This window comes from Aulostomus chinensis, chromosome 21, assembly GCF_037954235.1.
Source record: "Aulostomus chinensis isolate RoL2024-O1b breed Wild chromosome 21, RoL_Achi_v1.0, whole genome shotgun sequence".
NCBI lineage: Eukaryota > Metazoa > Chordata > Actinopteri > Syngnathiformes > Aulostomidae > Aulostomus > Aulostomus chinensis.
In genome coordinates, this window is record NC_141340.1 from 4,682,670 (window position 1) to 4,699,683 (window position 17,014).

The 17,014-nt window shown below is 43.8% G+C and overlaps 1 protein-coding gene across 9 annotated transcripts in view; it reads right to left on the reverse strand.

The window, feature by feature from the left end:
* The window catches only part of abi1a (abl-interactor 1a), a 55,090-nt gene extending 38,205 nt beyond the window's left edge, over window positions 1-16,885 (reverse strand). For 4 of the 9 annotated variants that reach the window (XM_086191716.1, XM_086191719.1, XM_086191718.1 and 1 more), the window contains exons 1-2: window positions 16,672-16,884; window positions 1,318-1,485 (exon numbers count right to left, since the gene is read on the reverse strand). In XM_086191716.1, coding sequence (XP_086047842.1) covers window positions 1,318-1,485; window positions 16,672-16,788 — 285 coding nt within the window. In that variant the 5' untranslated portion in view covers window positions 16,789-16,884. Of the gene's footprint in view, window positions 1-1,317; window positions 1,486-16,671 lie in introns of all 9 variants that reach the window. The other 5 variants (XM_086191721.1, XM_086191720.1, XM_086191722.1 and 2 more) reach the window with 2 other exon arrangements.
* Between the last annotated feature and the right edge of the window lie 129 nt (window positions 16,886-17,014).

Below are 17,014 nucleotides of genomic sequence, written 5' to 3' on the forward strand. Positions count from 1 at the left end.
GTTTGGAGGTTAGGTGAACGCCTCCTGGTTCTAATCTATGCACATGGCTGCAGCTCTTTGTTTGATTTGTCTGAGCTCTTAATGCCTTCATTGGATGAGCGGCTGAATTTACCTGCACGTGGCAGAGGCCTCCTGCTTCCACAAGAGAAAAGTTAGGAAAGGAATAACCGATGGCTTATGCATCCCCAAGGTTCTTGATAAACCTCAATAACAATACTCGCATGGGCAAAGTACACTTATTATGGCAAAATCAAATCCAGAATTGTAATAGATCGTATGTGAATGCAAAGGAATTTCTTTATTTGTCTCATTAAAAGACCTGAAATCTTGAAGTACTTGACATAGACTGAAAAGCCACTGTGTGTGGACACTTTTCTGTCAAATAAACACAAGAACTGAAAAAACAGGGAAAAAAAAAAAGTTTGACTTCTGTCTCCTGTATGGTGCGGCTGACAGAGCAAGTGCACAGACTTCCAGTTAACGAGGTATAACAAGATCTGGGCACAGGAAGAGGACTAGTTGTTGAAGCCAGCTTTACATGGTGGCCAAACCAAGTAATTGCAAGTATGGCGCCCATCTTGTGATGCACTGTGCCCCCCCCCCCCCGCCCCCCCAAAAGACTTTTCACCATCACACCACATTACGAAAGACTATTAAAGCCTCACAGCCCCTCTGAAAGGACTCGTTACTGGATCCAGTTGGTCGAATAATGATCTGAAAGTCTAGAAGATCCCTACGGTGAAACTGCCATATTCCAATTCAAGTTAACGGAGGGCGAACTTGGGCAACTTTTCAAAGGCGATTAGTCTTGCGGCTCCTCACGGCTCAACTGACATCAGACCAAACAGAGGTTGTGGCACAACCAGCCACTTCTTGCCACGCTTTTAATTCCACAGTTTCGCCACAATGTAAAACTGGCTTCAACTGTCTGTTGCTGTTGCTTGGGATTTTTGGTCTATTCACATGAGGAGCGCAATGAGAATCAAGCGGGTACAGAGGCGTCTGAAAAGACCATTAGTCTGCTCACTTAATGTGGTCGACTGATTGCAGTAAAAGCAAACGTTTCACAGTGTGTTTGTGTGCCTCAGAGGACAAACAGACCAGCAGTCATTCAGCCAAACACACAGCCAGTCAGACACTCGGTCAAGACTGATAACGCAATAAAGGAACCGTGAAGGCCTCGTACTGTGTTTGAACACAGACTCTGTGTGAAAGCCAGAGGAGAAGTGGGAAATGTGGGGGACCATTCTTTGCAGCTGTATGGTCTGTGGTTACAACATGAGAGTGTGGATGTGTATGTGTGTGTGCATTTCTGACCTGGGAGATGTGGTTGATGGAGGACTCCATGCGCCGCAGCTGTGAGGCCTGGATGTCCAGCAGCTGCAGTACATTGTTGGCTAAGGCATTGATCTGGTAGGCCACGCTGGCCAGGGACTGGGTGGTGTAGGCTTTGGTCTCCTCCAGAGCTTTCCTCTTGTCCTGAGCCTGTGCATGAGGCGGGATTAGAGGGAGAGGGAGAAAGAAGAAGAAATAGTACTTTTATTATCAAGTAACACTGCCATCCATCATCTAGCTGTGTATCCAGGTCAGGTTTGTGGTGGATTCAGGTCAAAATATCAGCCGAGGCATCCATCCCCCCGCCCCCGACTCTCATTCCCCAGATACCACACCCTCTCTGGAGGGATTTGAGATGATGTAACACATCCTGCTGCAACCATATCAGAGGCTGTGAGAACAGAGTAAAAGGCAGGCTATATTTCATACTTCTGATGTCTCTCCAGAGTTGGCTGTAACACATCGTGAATATCCTTATCATGTTGCCAAGATCCTGTTGGCTTATATAACAGCTTCTGGTAAAACAACCTATCAGATGAAGAAACTATTTAGCTGGCAAACAATGGCTGTTATGGGGACATACGGACTGGTTTGGATGCTCTGCCCTGGCAAGTCTGACTTTTAACACATCCTTCTTTTCCTGGTCGTGTTTCGCCATAGTAGCTCTTGATGGCAACAGGGTGCAGCACAGCTTAGTGCTGGGACTAAACTGGGCGTCGCGTCACGCAATTCACACGCCACTCTGTTGCCTTTCTGGATTAAGACGGTCCCACAGTGACACTCGTTCAGCATGTCACACTTTAATCTCAGGCTCCTAGTTAACAAAGCTGTTAGAGTGCGTTTGAAAACGCAGCCAACATAGACCATTGGGTAACAGGTCAAAAATACTCCTGGAGATACAACAACAACATCAATGGCCACCTATTTTGTCCAGCGATTCATCACTAGTTAGACTCTGGAACTATACTTGTGACAGAGAACTAACAGGATCTGGTAAGGTGAATGGTCGAAAGAGGCAATATGGGCTTCCCCACTTTGAGCTCTGGAAAATTGTGATGAATATTCCCCCCCAAAAAAATCTTGACATTTTATGGATCACAACAGTAAAAGTGAAAAGACTGGGCAGAATAATCCACGCTGAGAGAAGTCGTTAGTCGCAGTTTGAACAGCCACTTCTGGATAAAATTCTGCAAAATCTCTAAAAATGACCCGGTTCCATTTACACAGAACAAAACAACACGAGTGTCATGATGCGCAACAGCGTGAATTTAGGAAGCATTCTGGGGTCCAGCAACAGAGGTGTGACGCACAAAACTAACAGCACTGATGCCTTGAATGAGCCGATCTCCAGTTACAGATGTCCCTTTTCCACAATGACTGATTTAGCCCCGTTCCTAACAACCTCTTCCATCATGCCGTCTGTGCAGCTTCAAACAGACGACATGGTGCCACAGGGCGTAGTATTCCCACCCTGGGAGGTAAAAGGCGCTTGTGCCTCCTCATGGTTAGTTCCTCTTCTGGACAAAATGGACAAATATAGATATATGGGGGGGGGGGGGGGCGCGAATGGACGGACAGGCAATTGTGATGTCCAGAATAAACAATATGAGCACCAGACCAGCCTCCATCAACCAAGCTGAGCTAGAAAGCTGAGCTCCAAACTCCGGCACTCTTGGCTCATCCTCGGGGAGCCCACTCATGAAGCCCGGGCCAGAGAGGACTGCTGGGAGGGGTGACACTGGGCTCTGACAGCAGCCTAACACAGCGGGGGCTACATGGACACGTGCTCATTGGCTCATTTGACAAGGAAACGGGGGGGGGGGGGGTGGTCACGTAAGGTGAGAGGCTGGACAGGGGATCTGAAAACACTACGTCACCGCCTGTCTCATTACTGAATCCCTCTGCGTAACTAATCCAGACGCAATCCGTACAGCTAAAAGCTCCTGACCTCCAGAGATGCTGTGCTGGTTAGCCTACGCTGGGTGAGGCTGGGTGAGGAGGTGACAGCGTAACAGTGTAGTTTCATTTAGCGGGCATCAGAGGAGCAGATGTGTTGAGCGATAACAGCCTCGGGAAGGACCAGAGATTCCTCCTGAGGGCTCAGAGCAAAAGGCCATCTGCTGAAAGCCCCCAGTCATCCATGTGCACACGCAGACACCTACTCCTGACGCCGCCATGTGCAACACCGTCAGTGGACCAACAGCTGTGGGAAAGTATATGAGATCCTGTTTTAAATTTGTTCAAGGCTGTAATTTTTTCCTGTTTCGGGACACGAGGTTTCAAGCAGATTACTAAACAACATATGCTTGTCTGTGCACAACTGCTGGCCTACATATCCAGCTGACACAATGTTGATCCCATTAAAACTACAGCTTTCAATTTTGATTTCTACTGCTGGATCCCTTCAATCTCCTTGAAATATTATTTTGCGGGAAATCTACCTGTAAATATGTCCGACATATGAAATGAAAACGGGACATTATGATGCTGCACAATTAAAGGACAAGTGCGTGGGATTTAGTGGCATGTCGGTGGGATTTTACAGATTGCAGCCGCAGGAACGCTCACTCCTTGTTTACAATGCGAGGACTGCGGCCTTTCTAGGTTTAGCAGAAAACAGGCATCTTCAGAGCCATCAACGATAGAAGGACTCAGTGATATTTATGTTCTCTTTCATCATTTATCTTTCATGTTTTCACTTCTAAAATTAATTTTTCCTCGTGCTAAATAATAGCATGAGCCCGCATGTGTCAAAACTGAGCTTTGCAGACTTAACGAAATGGTTCGCCAGATGTAGCCAACGCTTGTTCCTCATCTTTCTACCTCCTCACTGCATTCGCCCTGTCCAAATCAATCTAGTGACAGAAGATGATCTGGTGAATAAGCCAAAACTTTATTTGTTTCCATTATGGGAAACAGAGCATCACATGTGACACTACACGTTAGTTAATAGCTGCAACTGATCCTTTTTTAGAGATCTAATTCCTTGCATAATTTTGATTATGCATCGTTTCATTCACCGTGTCAAAGAATCACTTTGATTTTTGCACGATAGCCTTGTCGGGTTTCATTTGATCTGAAGAGGGGGGGAAAAAATGTCATTTCTGACCTTCAAAGGCAATATAATGAATAAAAATATTGTCTTGCACCAACTGTTCAGCACAGCATGACCAACCAGCATTTAGCAAAAATTAGAATCCGTAAAATCACATTGAAATTAGTGCATCAAAGACTAGCAACAGCAATAGCAGAGTATCTCACAATGGCACAGGAGCCACATCCACGAGGAGCTCAAAATAATTTGTTACAAATCTGATAAGATGAGACTGGGCCGACGTCGGCTGGGTGACACAAGGTTAAACCGCCCGCCTCAGGTTAATCACACAACTGTAATTCAAAATCCAGAGCACAGCACATTTTCATAAAACTGTTTCATAAGAGTCAAAATGTCCAAACGTGCTGAACGGTGGATTTGCGTTGTCTTTCTTTGTTTCTGGATAAAGTGATCCGAAGCTGCCGGAGCTGTGATGTGAGGTCAGCCGTGGGCGTTGGGAGGACAGATGTGAACTTGATTGCTTTGCCACAGGCTGCTTCTCCCAGCTCCAGTTACAGATTATTACTACCTCCTGGTCCCTCCACTTGTTCACACATCACAAATCCTAACGCTTTGTTGCTCAGTTACCAAAGATTCTCCTCCATGTTTAAAGGTACACTGAGGGAGTTGGGAAGACAGAACAATCTGTGCTTGATACATTCAACAAGAAGAGCGAACGAAGCGTGCGCTTGTTGAGTACAAAAGGTAAATAACAGCAGCGGAGAGCTGAGTGTACTTTTCTGCAGCAGGAGATGCAGAGAGAGAGAGGTGAGCTCCCACAGAGCTTTAACGCTCCTGAGGCACTTTATCTCATATTTCTGAGCTGAGTAATGACTGAGTGAAAGAGACAAGAGAATATCCAGGCAGACGTAGGCAAGCTGTCAGCACCTCAGCTGGGTTTGGAGAGAGAGCACAGAGGAATGCAGTGTGTGTGTGTGTGTGTGTGTGTGTGTGTGTGTGTGTGTGTCTGCTGACAACAAACCTGTAGCTGAAGGAAGCAATATGAAAATCATAAAATACGGTAGAAACACACGGAAGAGCAATTTTGCCACGACAGGAACAAAACAAAAAAAAACAGTTCCAAAGGTAAGTCTTAATTTGTGATTTAAGAACTTCTCATAGCTCTGACTTTCCTCATAATTACAATTTTTAATCTCATATTTCAATTTCTTTAATATTTAGAGAATTAAAAGTCCAAAAATTTCTTTATAAAGCAATTGGAAGGCTGAATTTGTGCATCTTGGCAGGAGGAGGGTTCCATATCAGTCAGTAGGACAGTGCTTGCTATTATTTCCCCAAGCTAAGTCCTGTACATGTGTGAATCAGAAGGGAGTGGCAGCTACAGGCATGGATTTGTGTCCTGGGAAGGTTTTGAAGGCAGAAACAAGATAACAACTTTAACTTCACTGTCATCCATCCAGTCGGGCAAGATAACTGCCAACAAATGCACCAGAGCTACAAATGCAATCGTGCACTTTTTGAGAAAACACACACACACACACACACACACACACACACACACACAAAAAGAAGGCGGTGCAGTGCTTCACTGTCAGGGCCAACTGGCTGCACTGGAGTGGTAGGAAGGAAGGTCCAGACTTCCTCCCCGAGGACTCAAACTCTTCAGGGGTCAGAATAGCTGCCCCTCCACCCAGAAGCATGAGCAAAAGTAGGAAACGGACCAAATGAGTATTCCTCCTGACTCACAGACATGACTAATAAAAGACATAGGGGAAGCGAGGAGAAAACAAAACTCAAGATTGTTCTCTGTAAATCATCCTGACAAAGTTTGGAATGCACCTAAAACAGTTAGACGAGAACTCAGCGACAAGCCGTTTGTACTCCGCCGAATCCTCTGACGTGTGAATATTCCTCATTAAATTCAGACAAACCAGAGTTTCCACTCTTGATTTATACATCACAGCTGACAGGCACATTTGCATGTACGTGTTCTCACTGATCCAGAGGGGGCGAATGAGCTGGGAACTAAAAAAAATAAACACAATATCAGGAATGTTTGGAATTCCTCTTCGTGTCATACTTCCCGAGTGTTGTTGAAGAGCTCTGGCACCGGCTTAAAGTGTCAAGGACGAGCATGTAGGAACAAAAACAAACAGCGAAATGGCAACGCCAGAGGATTTATTTTTCTGTTCTGTAAACCTAAAAAAAGAAAAACCCCGAGTGCTGGCCTGGACAAACGTCTAAAATCCCGCATCAGAAGTGAAACCAGCAGAGCGCGCAGTAGAAGAAGGAGCGCGTACTGTAAATTCAACTGGAAGGTCGTGGAGCTCACAAGGTGCTTCACTCTACGTGATGTATCGATCGCTGATTACTGCCGACTGCACGGGGAGGGATAAGTAAGATGGGACCCAGCTGGGAGTCGGTGCTCCGCGGGTAGTTTTATTGATGTGGCTGTCTGACATCCAGCAGCTCATTAGGAATAAGGTGCACACGATGAATATGCGATTACAAGAAAGACACATTAAAGCTCTGGTAGCCGAGCCATTTGCTGGCCTGGTCACTTAACAGATGGAGTTCAAACCTGACAGTCAATCCGTCTCTCGAGACAGAAATTAATAAATCTAATGCACTGCCTTATCTGGTGTACACTGAACTTTGCTTTCTGCTTTGCAATGATGGAATTAGACCTCAATATGGAAAAAGTCCCTGTCGAGAAGCAAGTATTTGCAATCTTTAGTTATAATACTTGTATTTTTATGACTACTGGTCACAGTAACCCTTCAATTAACAGCTCAGCCCAGAAAAAAACAATGAATCACCTGATTTGGGTCAAGAACTTTCCCATGAGGCATTTCTTTGTTTATTCTTAGTTGGACTTGAAGATCTGACTTAGAAATGATGTCATAAACCATACGGCCCAAATCGCTCCAAAGGTGGTGATGAGCCACCAGTAGGGCTGCAACTAACGACTATTTTAATAGTCGACTAGTCACCGACTATTGAAACGATTAGTCGACTAATCGTTGCAGCCCTAGCCACCAGGCTAATAATCAGGCTGATATTAGCTAACAGCACAGCTGCACTTCAGATGTGCTAACGATGTTTTCACTGAACATGAAGTCATTAAAGTGTAATTTATCAAACGTCAATGAGGGTCTTCTTCTAGAAGGGGTTCAAGGCCGAGAGAAACAAAGTCAAAGATGCATCATCTGAGTTTCCATGTAATTATCAAGCAAACTGGATGAGTTACCAAACACAAAACGTGCATTAGGTGTGTTTCTATCAGCTGGTTAAGAGCACATGAATAAAACTACTGGCTCCAGAAGAAACAAACAAACAAACAAAAACAGAATAATGCCAGAAGATGGCGTATACACAACGCGCTTTGAGAAATTCCCTTCAGTTGGACCACTGTTAATTGTTCTTAAGTACAAGATATTATTTGATCTGTTGCCTTCTGTGCAGAGATGGTGTGGGAGTAACTGGGGAGGCGCCAGTTTAGCAAATCGCTCGTCATGTCAGACGCAGATTCAACATAACAAAGATGATTCAATATTGGAATTTTTTTGTTTCCCCCCATTTGCTCGACTTCAAAAAAGACAGAATCCACCTCAAGAGGGTGTAAAACCTTTTTTTGCCGTACAGGGGAAGTTTTGTTTTTTTTTCTTCTAATTTCAACATTTTATCAACCTTTTCCGGTGCAATACAATTTGAAGTATTGCATCAAAAAGCATTGATGGAAACTCTGTACACAAGAAACAGAAGTTTAATCAGTCCTTGACAAATAAAACATCCGGCTGAAAAGAAAGCATTTTCAAATCAATCAAATCAAACTTTATTTATAGAGCACCTTCATACATAAAAGAAATGCAACTCAAAGTGCTTTTCATTAAAAGAAATAAAAGTAAATAAACATCCATGACCCCCCCCCCCCCCCACGCGCCCTCATTCATGCACGCGCATACACACCCTGAAACACACAGCGGACTACACAAATGAATACAACCCGGGTAAACCCCCGCCCCTACCCCCCGCCCCTCACTCATCTACCCCCCACCCCTCACTCATCTACCCCCACCCCTCACTCATCTACCCTTGAGGAATACTGAAATATGGAGTGTGGCTGGGCACTGATAGACCAGTTCAGGAGGAGGATTTTAACAGTTTCCAAAGCGCCCACTCTCACGTTTGACCTGTAGCAATGAAGGGGCGTAAATCAAGATGAGAACAAATTGATCCCTAAAACAGAGAATCCTGATCATGAACCCACTCATCTTGATACAGTAAAACAACAACAACAACATCTAAACCTTTAAATAAACATCTGTGAGACTGAGAGGCAACTCAAGACACAAGTGAAAGTCACAGCGGCGCGTGTGAGGAATTAAGAAAACCTGCAGACGAAACCATTCTCAACCTTTCCTTGAGCAACATCTTGGCTCCCTAAAAGTCAGCAGTTAGTTAGGTGAATTCATAATTTCTCCTCGTCCACTGGGGCAGATGGAGGCTGGCGGAAAGGCCAGAAGGTCTACCTGACCTTGAAGATCTGCCAAAGCGCAATTAAACATTCCTTCAATATGTCCGCTAAGAGACACAAGGGGAACTCTGCACATGGCACAAACTCATTAACCTTTCCTGAGTGACTTTGTAATTGGTTCTCCCAAGCAGAGAGGCATTGTTCTATCTGCTGCAACATACTTAACTGATCCAAACAAAAGCATAATGCATTCTTCACAGGATCTGAGCAGAAGCTCGCACTTTCTTGTTTGACAGGTCACCATGGCACAATTAGGAGGGACTACTCACACCTTACAGCATAAACAGAGGCCGTGAGAAAAATCCATAAAAAGCTTGAAACTGCGAAATTCTGAATCAACTCAATCACACAACGAGTATGAGAAGAACTCCGTTTCCTTTGCTCAGTAGAGTTAGAAAAATGTTAGAAAAAGCAAAATGATTGCCAACTGGACTTTTGAAATACATGTCATCCAAGTGATACTGTACGAAGGTGACGATTTTCAAGTGGGACTGAGAGGATTACGGTATGTGGCTGGGGATCAACTTACTCCAGGATGTATCCAGTCTACTGGCCCCAAATTGGCGTTGGTGTTCTGTTCTTGCGTTGGAAGTCCCACTGCGTTTTTTTTTTACCACTTGAGTCAAACAGCGAAGGTATCATGAGGCAAATGCCGGGGTGAAAACAGCCCATTTCTGGACGGACTACCAGACAACATTAATGCTCTCTCGAGGAATTTTTTTTTTATTATTATTATTTTCATCTTTCACTGAAAGTCTGCAATTCTAGGAGGGGGAAATAATCATAATCATAATCAATAAATCGTGTACACAGCGGCCGTCATACACGGTAACTTTGTATTTTGCTTTTTAAAGGTCACAGTTTTTAGTTCGGTTCATTTTTTTTTGCCATTTTGTTTTTTTAAACGCTTGAAAAATAACTATCAGAATGCATAGCCAAATTATCAAAAACTTACAGTATTCTTAAAAATCAGTTCTTCTGAGGGACATGTACTGTCGTCCAGGGGTTGGACATTTCAATCAGAAATATTCATATTCAACACTCACTGGCAGGGCGGCATGCCTCAAGGGTAGCGTGGTTGTCTAGCAACCGAAGGGTCGCTGGTTCAATCCTCACTGCCCCCCAGTGACCATGTCCAAGTGTCCTTGAGCAAGATACTGAACCCCTAATTGCTCCTGATGGCCCTGCAATGGACTGGTGACCCATCCAGGGTGAACCCCGCCTCTGTCAGTTGGGACAGGCTCCAGCCCCCGCGACCCTTCAGGGATAAGCGGTGTAGAAAATGGATGGATGGCCATTTAATGGTAACTATTTGTCAATTCTTCAACAGCGAAGCTGATGAGCCATCAGTACATTTGTTTGGATACACACAATCTAATTTTTACTTCCCAGTGGAACCAAAACATTGCAGTTCACATTGTTCATCAAACAGTTCAGTTCCCCACAGTTTGGTGTCTCTTCCTTGGGTTCAATTTAACGGCACAGTCGAGCTTCTGAACTACAGCTCGACTGCATCTATCCATGTAAACCCAGTGAGTGTGAACCAAACCAACCCGACTAAGCTGAGGGGGTGGAGTGACAGGTGGTTGAAAGGATGAATGGGCTCGGCTGGCCGGCTGAGAGCCGCTAGGCCTCTCCATGCTGGGAGAAAAAAAAAATCCAGGCCAGGAAAGAAGGACAGGAAATGAGGACTCAGCCTTACCCAGAGAGACAGAGCAGTGCTCAAAAAACGCAATATTTATCACCTTTAGGCAAAACTGTCTCTCTTCCACTTTGATTGATCTCGCACCGATTCTTCTGACAGCCAAGAACAAGTGAACCCAGGTTACATGTCTCTTTATGACTTTGACGGCCAGCCCGCTCCAGATAGGATGCTGCCTACATAGATTATGACATAATATCCCACAAATCAAAACTGCTAATTTAGGGAGCAATCTCAACATCTCTCTCCTAATCCAAAAAATACAAGTGGGTATCGTAGGCTGAGTCACATGTCCTGAGCTTGCAACACTGGGTTTGAATTGGCTCTGCCAAATAACTTCTCCTTTCCATTTTCCTACTCCTTCTTACTGTATGCTGACGCCGAGGCAGAAATACTAGATTATATGTTCAATTTCAGAGTTCTAAACTAAACACACCAAATGGAATTTTCCAGACATCTTGGATAAAAGTATATTATATCAACATATATTTTATAAAGCATTATTAAAAAAAGGCATGAGAGGTTGCATAAACTACTTTGGGTGAGGAATGTATGCCAGTGTGTTGGAGCTGAAGCCTGGTCCTGCAAAGTATTTAAATTCTCAATAAGGTATTGAAAACCAAGTAATTTAAAGGTAGCGCAGTAGGAATACTTATGGATTCAAGAAAAAAAAAGGCAAGAGAAACACTACTTCATCAAATTCTTATACAAAATTAAATCAAAATGAAGTGACATTTGAGAAGCTGATAATTTGTTCAGATTTATGACATAAATAGTTGAGAGTCTCACAGGGGTCTGTGTTAGGACCCTTTGTCCTGTGCTGACAAATATGAGCAGTCACTGAAATTAATTTTCTTCTTGATTACATCAGAAATTCAAAATACCGAAATTATCATTAGCTGTGCAAATAGCTGCTTGATGAGTTGAGAGGGAGTTTGGGGAGTAAGTCGCCTGACAGATTCAGCATTTCACCAACAGGCACTAAAACATGAAGCTGAAACTATGTCACAATAAAGTGTTTAATTTCTATTGATTTATTCCAAAAGACAGATTGAAAAAAATGAAGAATCTAACTATTCATCAGCCAGACTTCACAGCTCATCTGGCAAGCTAACATTTGCTTTTACTCCAAATCAACTATTTCCCAGCTGTGATCGATGTATTCCTCAAGTCTTTGGCATATTTGTTATGCTTTCATGGATATTTGCATTTAATACATTCCAATAACAACAACCTACATGACAATAAGAAACAGGATGTCAACCAAATTTTCTCCATGACCTAAGTAAAATCAAAACCATCTGTAGAACCATAAACGGTTACGCTTAGGTTACAAACCTCCATCAGTGTGGCCACATTTGCACACATCCTCCGACATGATGCTGAAAACTGATAGAAATGTGTGCAAAATATTTCATAAATAAATGCAGATTGATAATGGGCTGCGGCTATTGTGAGGGGTTTGTGTTCTTGGCTCTGTTCTGGAGCCACTTCCTGACGGGCATCGCCTGCAAGCCGTTGTTGAGAGTCAGCGGGGCAACAGGAAACCTAACTCCTGTCAGTGTGTCATAAACTGTAAACATACACACCCTTCAAAACACTCTCTTGGACAAACAAAAGTCACCATCAAGTTGAGAAAGTGGGCCGGTGACCTGTCCTTGGCTCAACCCAGTTTTTAACCATCTGCTTCAGCCTGCTGAGCAGCGCTGCAGCGGCAGTCCACACGGACGACAGCAGGAACGAGGGAAGGAGGTATGGAAATGTGAAGGAGGAGTGCTGAAATGATGAGCTGTTTCAAGCTGAGGCATGTTGATTAGTGCAGCAAGGCGTGTGTGTGTGTGTGTGTGTGTGTGTGTGTGTGTCTAGCAGGGGCAGGGAGAATATCTACAGCAGGCAGAGAGGAGGCTTATGAAAAGTGCACTGTTAGTCTGACACAGAGTTTGTAACGTGGTGAGAAGCTTAGACTCGGGCGTTTTACCTCACTGCTTGAAGCAAGGTGCCCAAATCAGTTCGATACGTGAAAGAAAACTTAGAAGAGTTCATGTTAACGCAAGAACAAAGAAGTTTTTCTATCAGGCAATTAAATTGCATGAGTTCTGGACTCGGGAGAAATCCAGAATTTGTATAATCACACCTACGTTTCAGGCTAAACCTCGACACTCATGAGGGGTAACTGCAGTTCTGAGGATTCTGACCAAATTCAGCGGTACCAGCCAGCATGGATTCACTTTTAATCAATCGCTGCTGAATTTTGGAACCTGAGATCACATCTGGGTGAGGGAGAAACAGAGACATGGTGTGATGTCATCTCTGCAACACGCCTCAGCCCAACACGCAGTCATGGCAACGGCCCGATGCTCTCGAGTGGTTCCGATTTTAAAATCTGACACAGAAAAATACTTCAATATTTGCAATGTAAGATGTAACGTAGGCCAACCCATCTCCCCTGAGGAAACACCTGGTCGAACGCTAAATACAACACAAAGAGAGTAACTGGGAAAATTTAACCAAGTATTGAGAAAGTAAACGAAGGCACCAACGGTAGCGGGTACCAGGACCAGTACTGGTGAAACACACGCCAACCCAAACACTGAAGCACTTCCTCATTTCAACTGAACTTCGACAAGTACGGTTAAAATGCAGTGTTAATATACACTGAAAGTTTGACTGCATTTCAAATGTTCAGCCCTGAAGAAGATGAGATTCATGAGCCCAAAGGTCTCGCCGACACAGCAGAGCATCGTGAATTAGACTAAAATGTGTATTTAAACCTGGATCTTCTCAGTAGGGCTGTAATCGCCCAGTCGACTGCTCGATATATTAGTCGATACGTCCTGGTTCGACCAAAATTCTGATTGGTCGATTTTTTTTGCCACGTTAATTTCATCAGGAGGAAAGTACCAAGTGCTAATGGGGGTGTTTTCAAAGCACCCCTGTTTCACAGATAACAATCTATCTTTGAACACCCCCCTTGTTTTTGCTATTTTGGACTCGCCCGACCCGCTAGAGACAGACAGACTGAAGAGGACTAGAAGGCCAACGTCTGGTGGTTTGATGAATGTCTATTTAATTTTGACGGTTTCATTTAAAGTCGGTCCTCGTCCACCATGTCAAAGACGTCTGCAGCGTGGCAGCATTTCATGAAAATAGATCATGGAAAAAAGTCGAATGCAAAGTTTGCAAACAACAGTTTTCATGTCACAGCTCCACTGCAAACACGACGGCGTATCACCTAGAAACGGAGAGCTAACGTGTCCACCTAAGGTCGCCCCGTCAGTTTTGAGTGTATGAACATATCAGAATTGACGGTTCAATGTTTTAGTCGAATAATTGTTTTTGTTTTGATTGTAAAAATTCTTACCGTGGACTTGCCTTTTGTGGTTAAGAGTAAAGTTTTAAGTTAAAAGTATATTTGTGTCTCGGCCGCGATGCTGAGCTCCACCGTTCAGTCTCGCTCTGCGCAGGACAAATGATGGCGTCGGTCAGTTATTATAACGTGACAAAAACAACTGTCTCAATATTCCTCAACAGGTTTTGTGCTGATAGTTGACACAGTAGAGTTTTCATACATAACATTCGTTGATTTTTAGTCGACATTTGAGGGCTTCAGTCGACCAAGAATTTCTTTGGTTGATTACAGCCCTTGTGAACAGATGAAAGAAGAATGATGAGCAAGAATCAGGGAAGCCCGGTGTTGCTGATGTCTGACATGCCAAAGTTTCCTGATGTTTTTAAAAACTTGTGAACGTTTACATACATTTCCTTCCTCTATATTGGGCTTTACATCTTTTCTTTAAAAGAGCAGGAGAGAGGAGATTTGAGCAAAACCAATACATGAGAAAAATCTCCAATATCTGATGTATAAATAAACTGACTGATATCCGCCGACACCGGTGACATGTCGATATCATCATGGTTCCTACCAGGAACTTCTGACTACAGCACTTGATACCAGCTCGGTATGTTTCAGTTCAAAACGCAGCCCAGTGAGAACACGCAGCTGTTGCCATCCCGCCAGGAACATCTGGGTTTCACAGCCTTCAGTCACTTATCTTCCTAAAAGTGACTCAGATTCAACTCCGACTGGCCGAGTCAACGCCCGCATTCACGCCCCGCCTGCTTTACTTCAGCGTATCAGAACCATCAGGATAAACTGTGACCAAAAGCCACATCTCATGTCTCGGGGAGCCTCGCTGCCAGCTCCTCCACAGAGATGATGAAAGTGTCTCGCTGCGTCTACGCGGGCTGTAATTGGCGCAAGCCTTCAGAGCGCTGCCTCACTTTGCCAAATCATACACAAGTAGCAAGAAGAAAACAAAATTACAGGGAGTCCTGGGGGAGTACAGCTGGAATGGACACACCCTCACAGGCTGATACCGTGGCCTGTCTTCCGGCTCAACGCTGTTTTCTCACAACCACTGTTTGTCTGACACTAAACACGTTCTCAAAAAGACGGCCACGGCTGTTTTGCTAGTGATTCACCACATTTAACCCCCTTCTCTGATCTCGATGTGGAGTTTACTGCTAAATTGTTTTTTTTTTTTTTTTTTACTGAAATAGAGGTGATTTCCCATCACGCATCAACGCTAAATGAGGCGCTTGAGAAGCTGTGCAGCTGCGTACAGGCCAGCAGGGATGACGGAGCAGCCATGAATAAGTTTAGAGAGAGGAATAATCAATAGCTGCAACCTTTATTGACCAACTAACACAATGGCTTCCTCTGACGAGCCTGCACACCAGACCGGCCTGCAACCCGGGGAAAACAATCAGCATCCCACAGATGTACATAATACATCCTAATGTGGCTTTATGAAGCGCTTAATAGTTACAAAGGAAAAAAAACAACAACTAATGCAGCAATAGAAAATTAATGCACAGACATTATAGCATGCAACATCCCACTAGGGTTTAATCTGCTCCTGTGGCATTAAAAGGTGAGTTTAATGACTGCTATGAAATGATAATATTCTTATGAGATTGCACAGACATTTAGTCCAGCTAGGAATGCACCGCAACATCGGCAGATACCAGGAAGATGAGCAAAAGCTCTCTTCTGCTCCGATGCGGTCAACATGCAATGTATGGAACTTTAAAAAGGATTTGGAAATCAAAGAAAAGCGTCATTTTTTTTTTTCCAAATTGAAATTCCTTTTTTTTAACATGTTTTTTTTTTTTCCCTAGTGTAGAATGACAAGTCAAATTGTTATTATTTTCAACAGTACTGCACAAATGTTGCAGAAATGGCTTCACTTGTGCAAAAGATGCGTCTCTCTGGGCATTTATTTAATTCTGTAAAACTCTGTTACCTGGAAAACAGTCTTTCACTTCATTTAATTAAACTGGTTTTATGTTAGAGCAGAGAAATCCACAATGGAAAAGTATCATAGAAGTGCATTATTCTTGATAACCGACGAAGTCGGCTAATTACATTTGTTGATTCAATCACAGTACTGCGGATAATAATCACAATATTACTTTTTCACCCAATCATGCCGGACTACTTCAGTCTGTTAAAAAAAAAAAATCTGAAAAGGAAACTTGATCCACATTGATAAACATCGGCCAAATAATATGTAGAATATCGGCACAAAGCCTATGGGTAATTAGTGAAAAAATCCAATATTGTGCATCTGTAAGTTGAGCACTACATGAAGCAGTTTCAATATCTACTGAAACCTACTAAAACTTCGTTCTGAGGCCTGAGACTGAAGTAAAACCGTGTTTAACAGCTGCTGTACAACAGGCCTCCTTATCGGAGTGGAAGAAGCAGTTGTAAACAGTGTTTTTTTTTAAATAATAATAATACTTATAATGAAAAAAAAAAAAAGGTAGACACACCCTCCGTGTAAACAGAATAAACGCGCTTCAAACCGATCTCACGGTGATAAAACAGCTCCGTCATCAAACTGTTACTACAGCTCTCCGCTTTGGGCGGAGGAGGATCGTTTCTTTATCCACATTTCCTGTCCCAACAACCATTCAAATCCCGAGCTTTTAGCGACAAAAGGAGCCCGGAGATACCGCGGACGTTCGGACTCTTACCTGGACATAATTGTTCTCACAGTAGTCAGCTACTCTGGTCAGGTTCTGGTAACTCTCCACCAGCGCTCTCTTACCGGCCGGGATCTCTTCCTCTAACAACATTTGTAGCTCTGCCATCTTACATCTCTCCGCAGAGGCTCCCTCGCTCGCTTCCCTCTGACTTCCCTTTGATTAAAGCCTCCACCAGCCCAGATCAGCCTCGACAAAAAAAAAAAAAAAAAATCCCTCCCAGCCTGCTTATTGTGGGATTCCTGCCCCTCACGGCGAAGATCGTCAACGGCAACGAAGAGGAGTCACTTCGGCTTTGACTTGCTCGGAGGAGGCTTTAGCTAACTAGCGGATT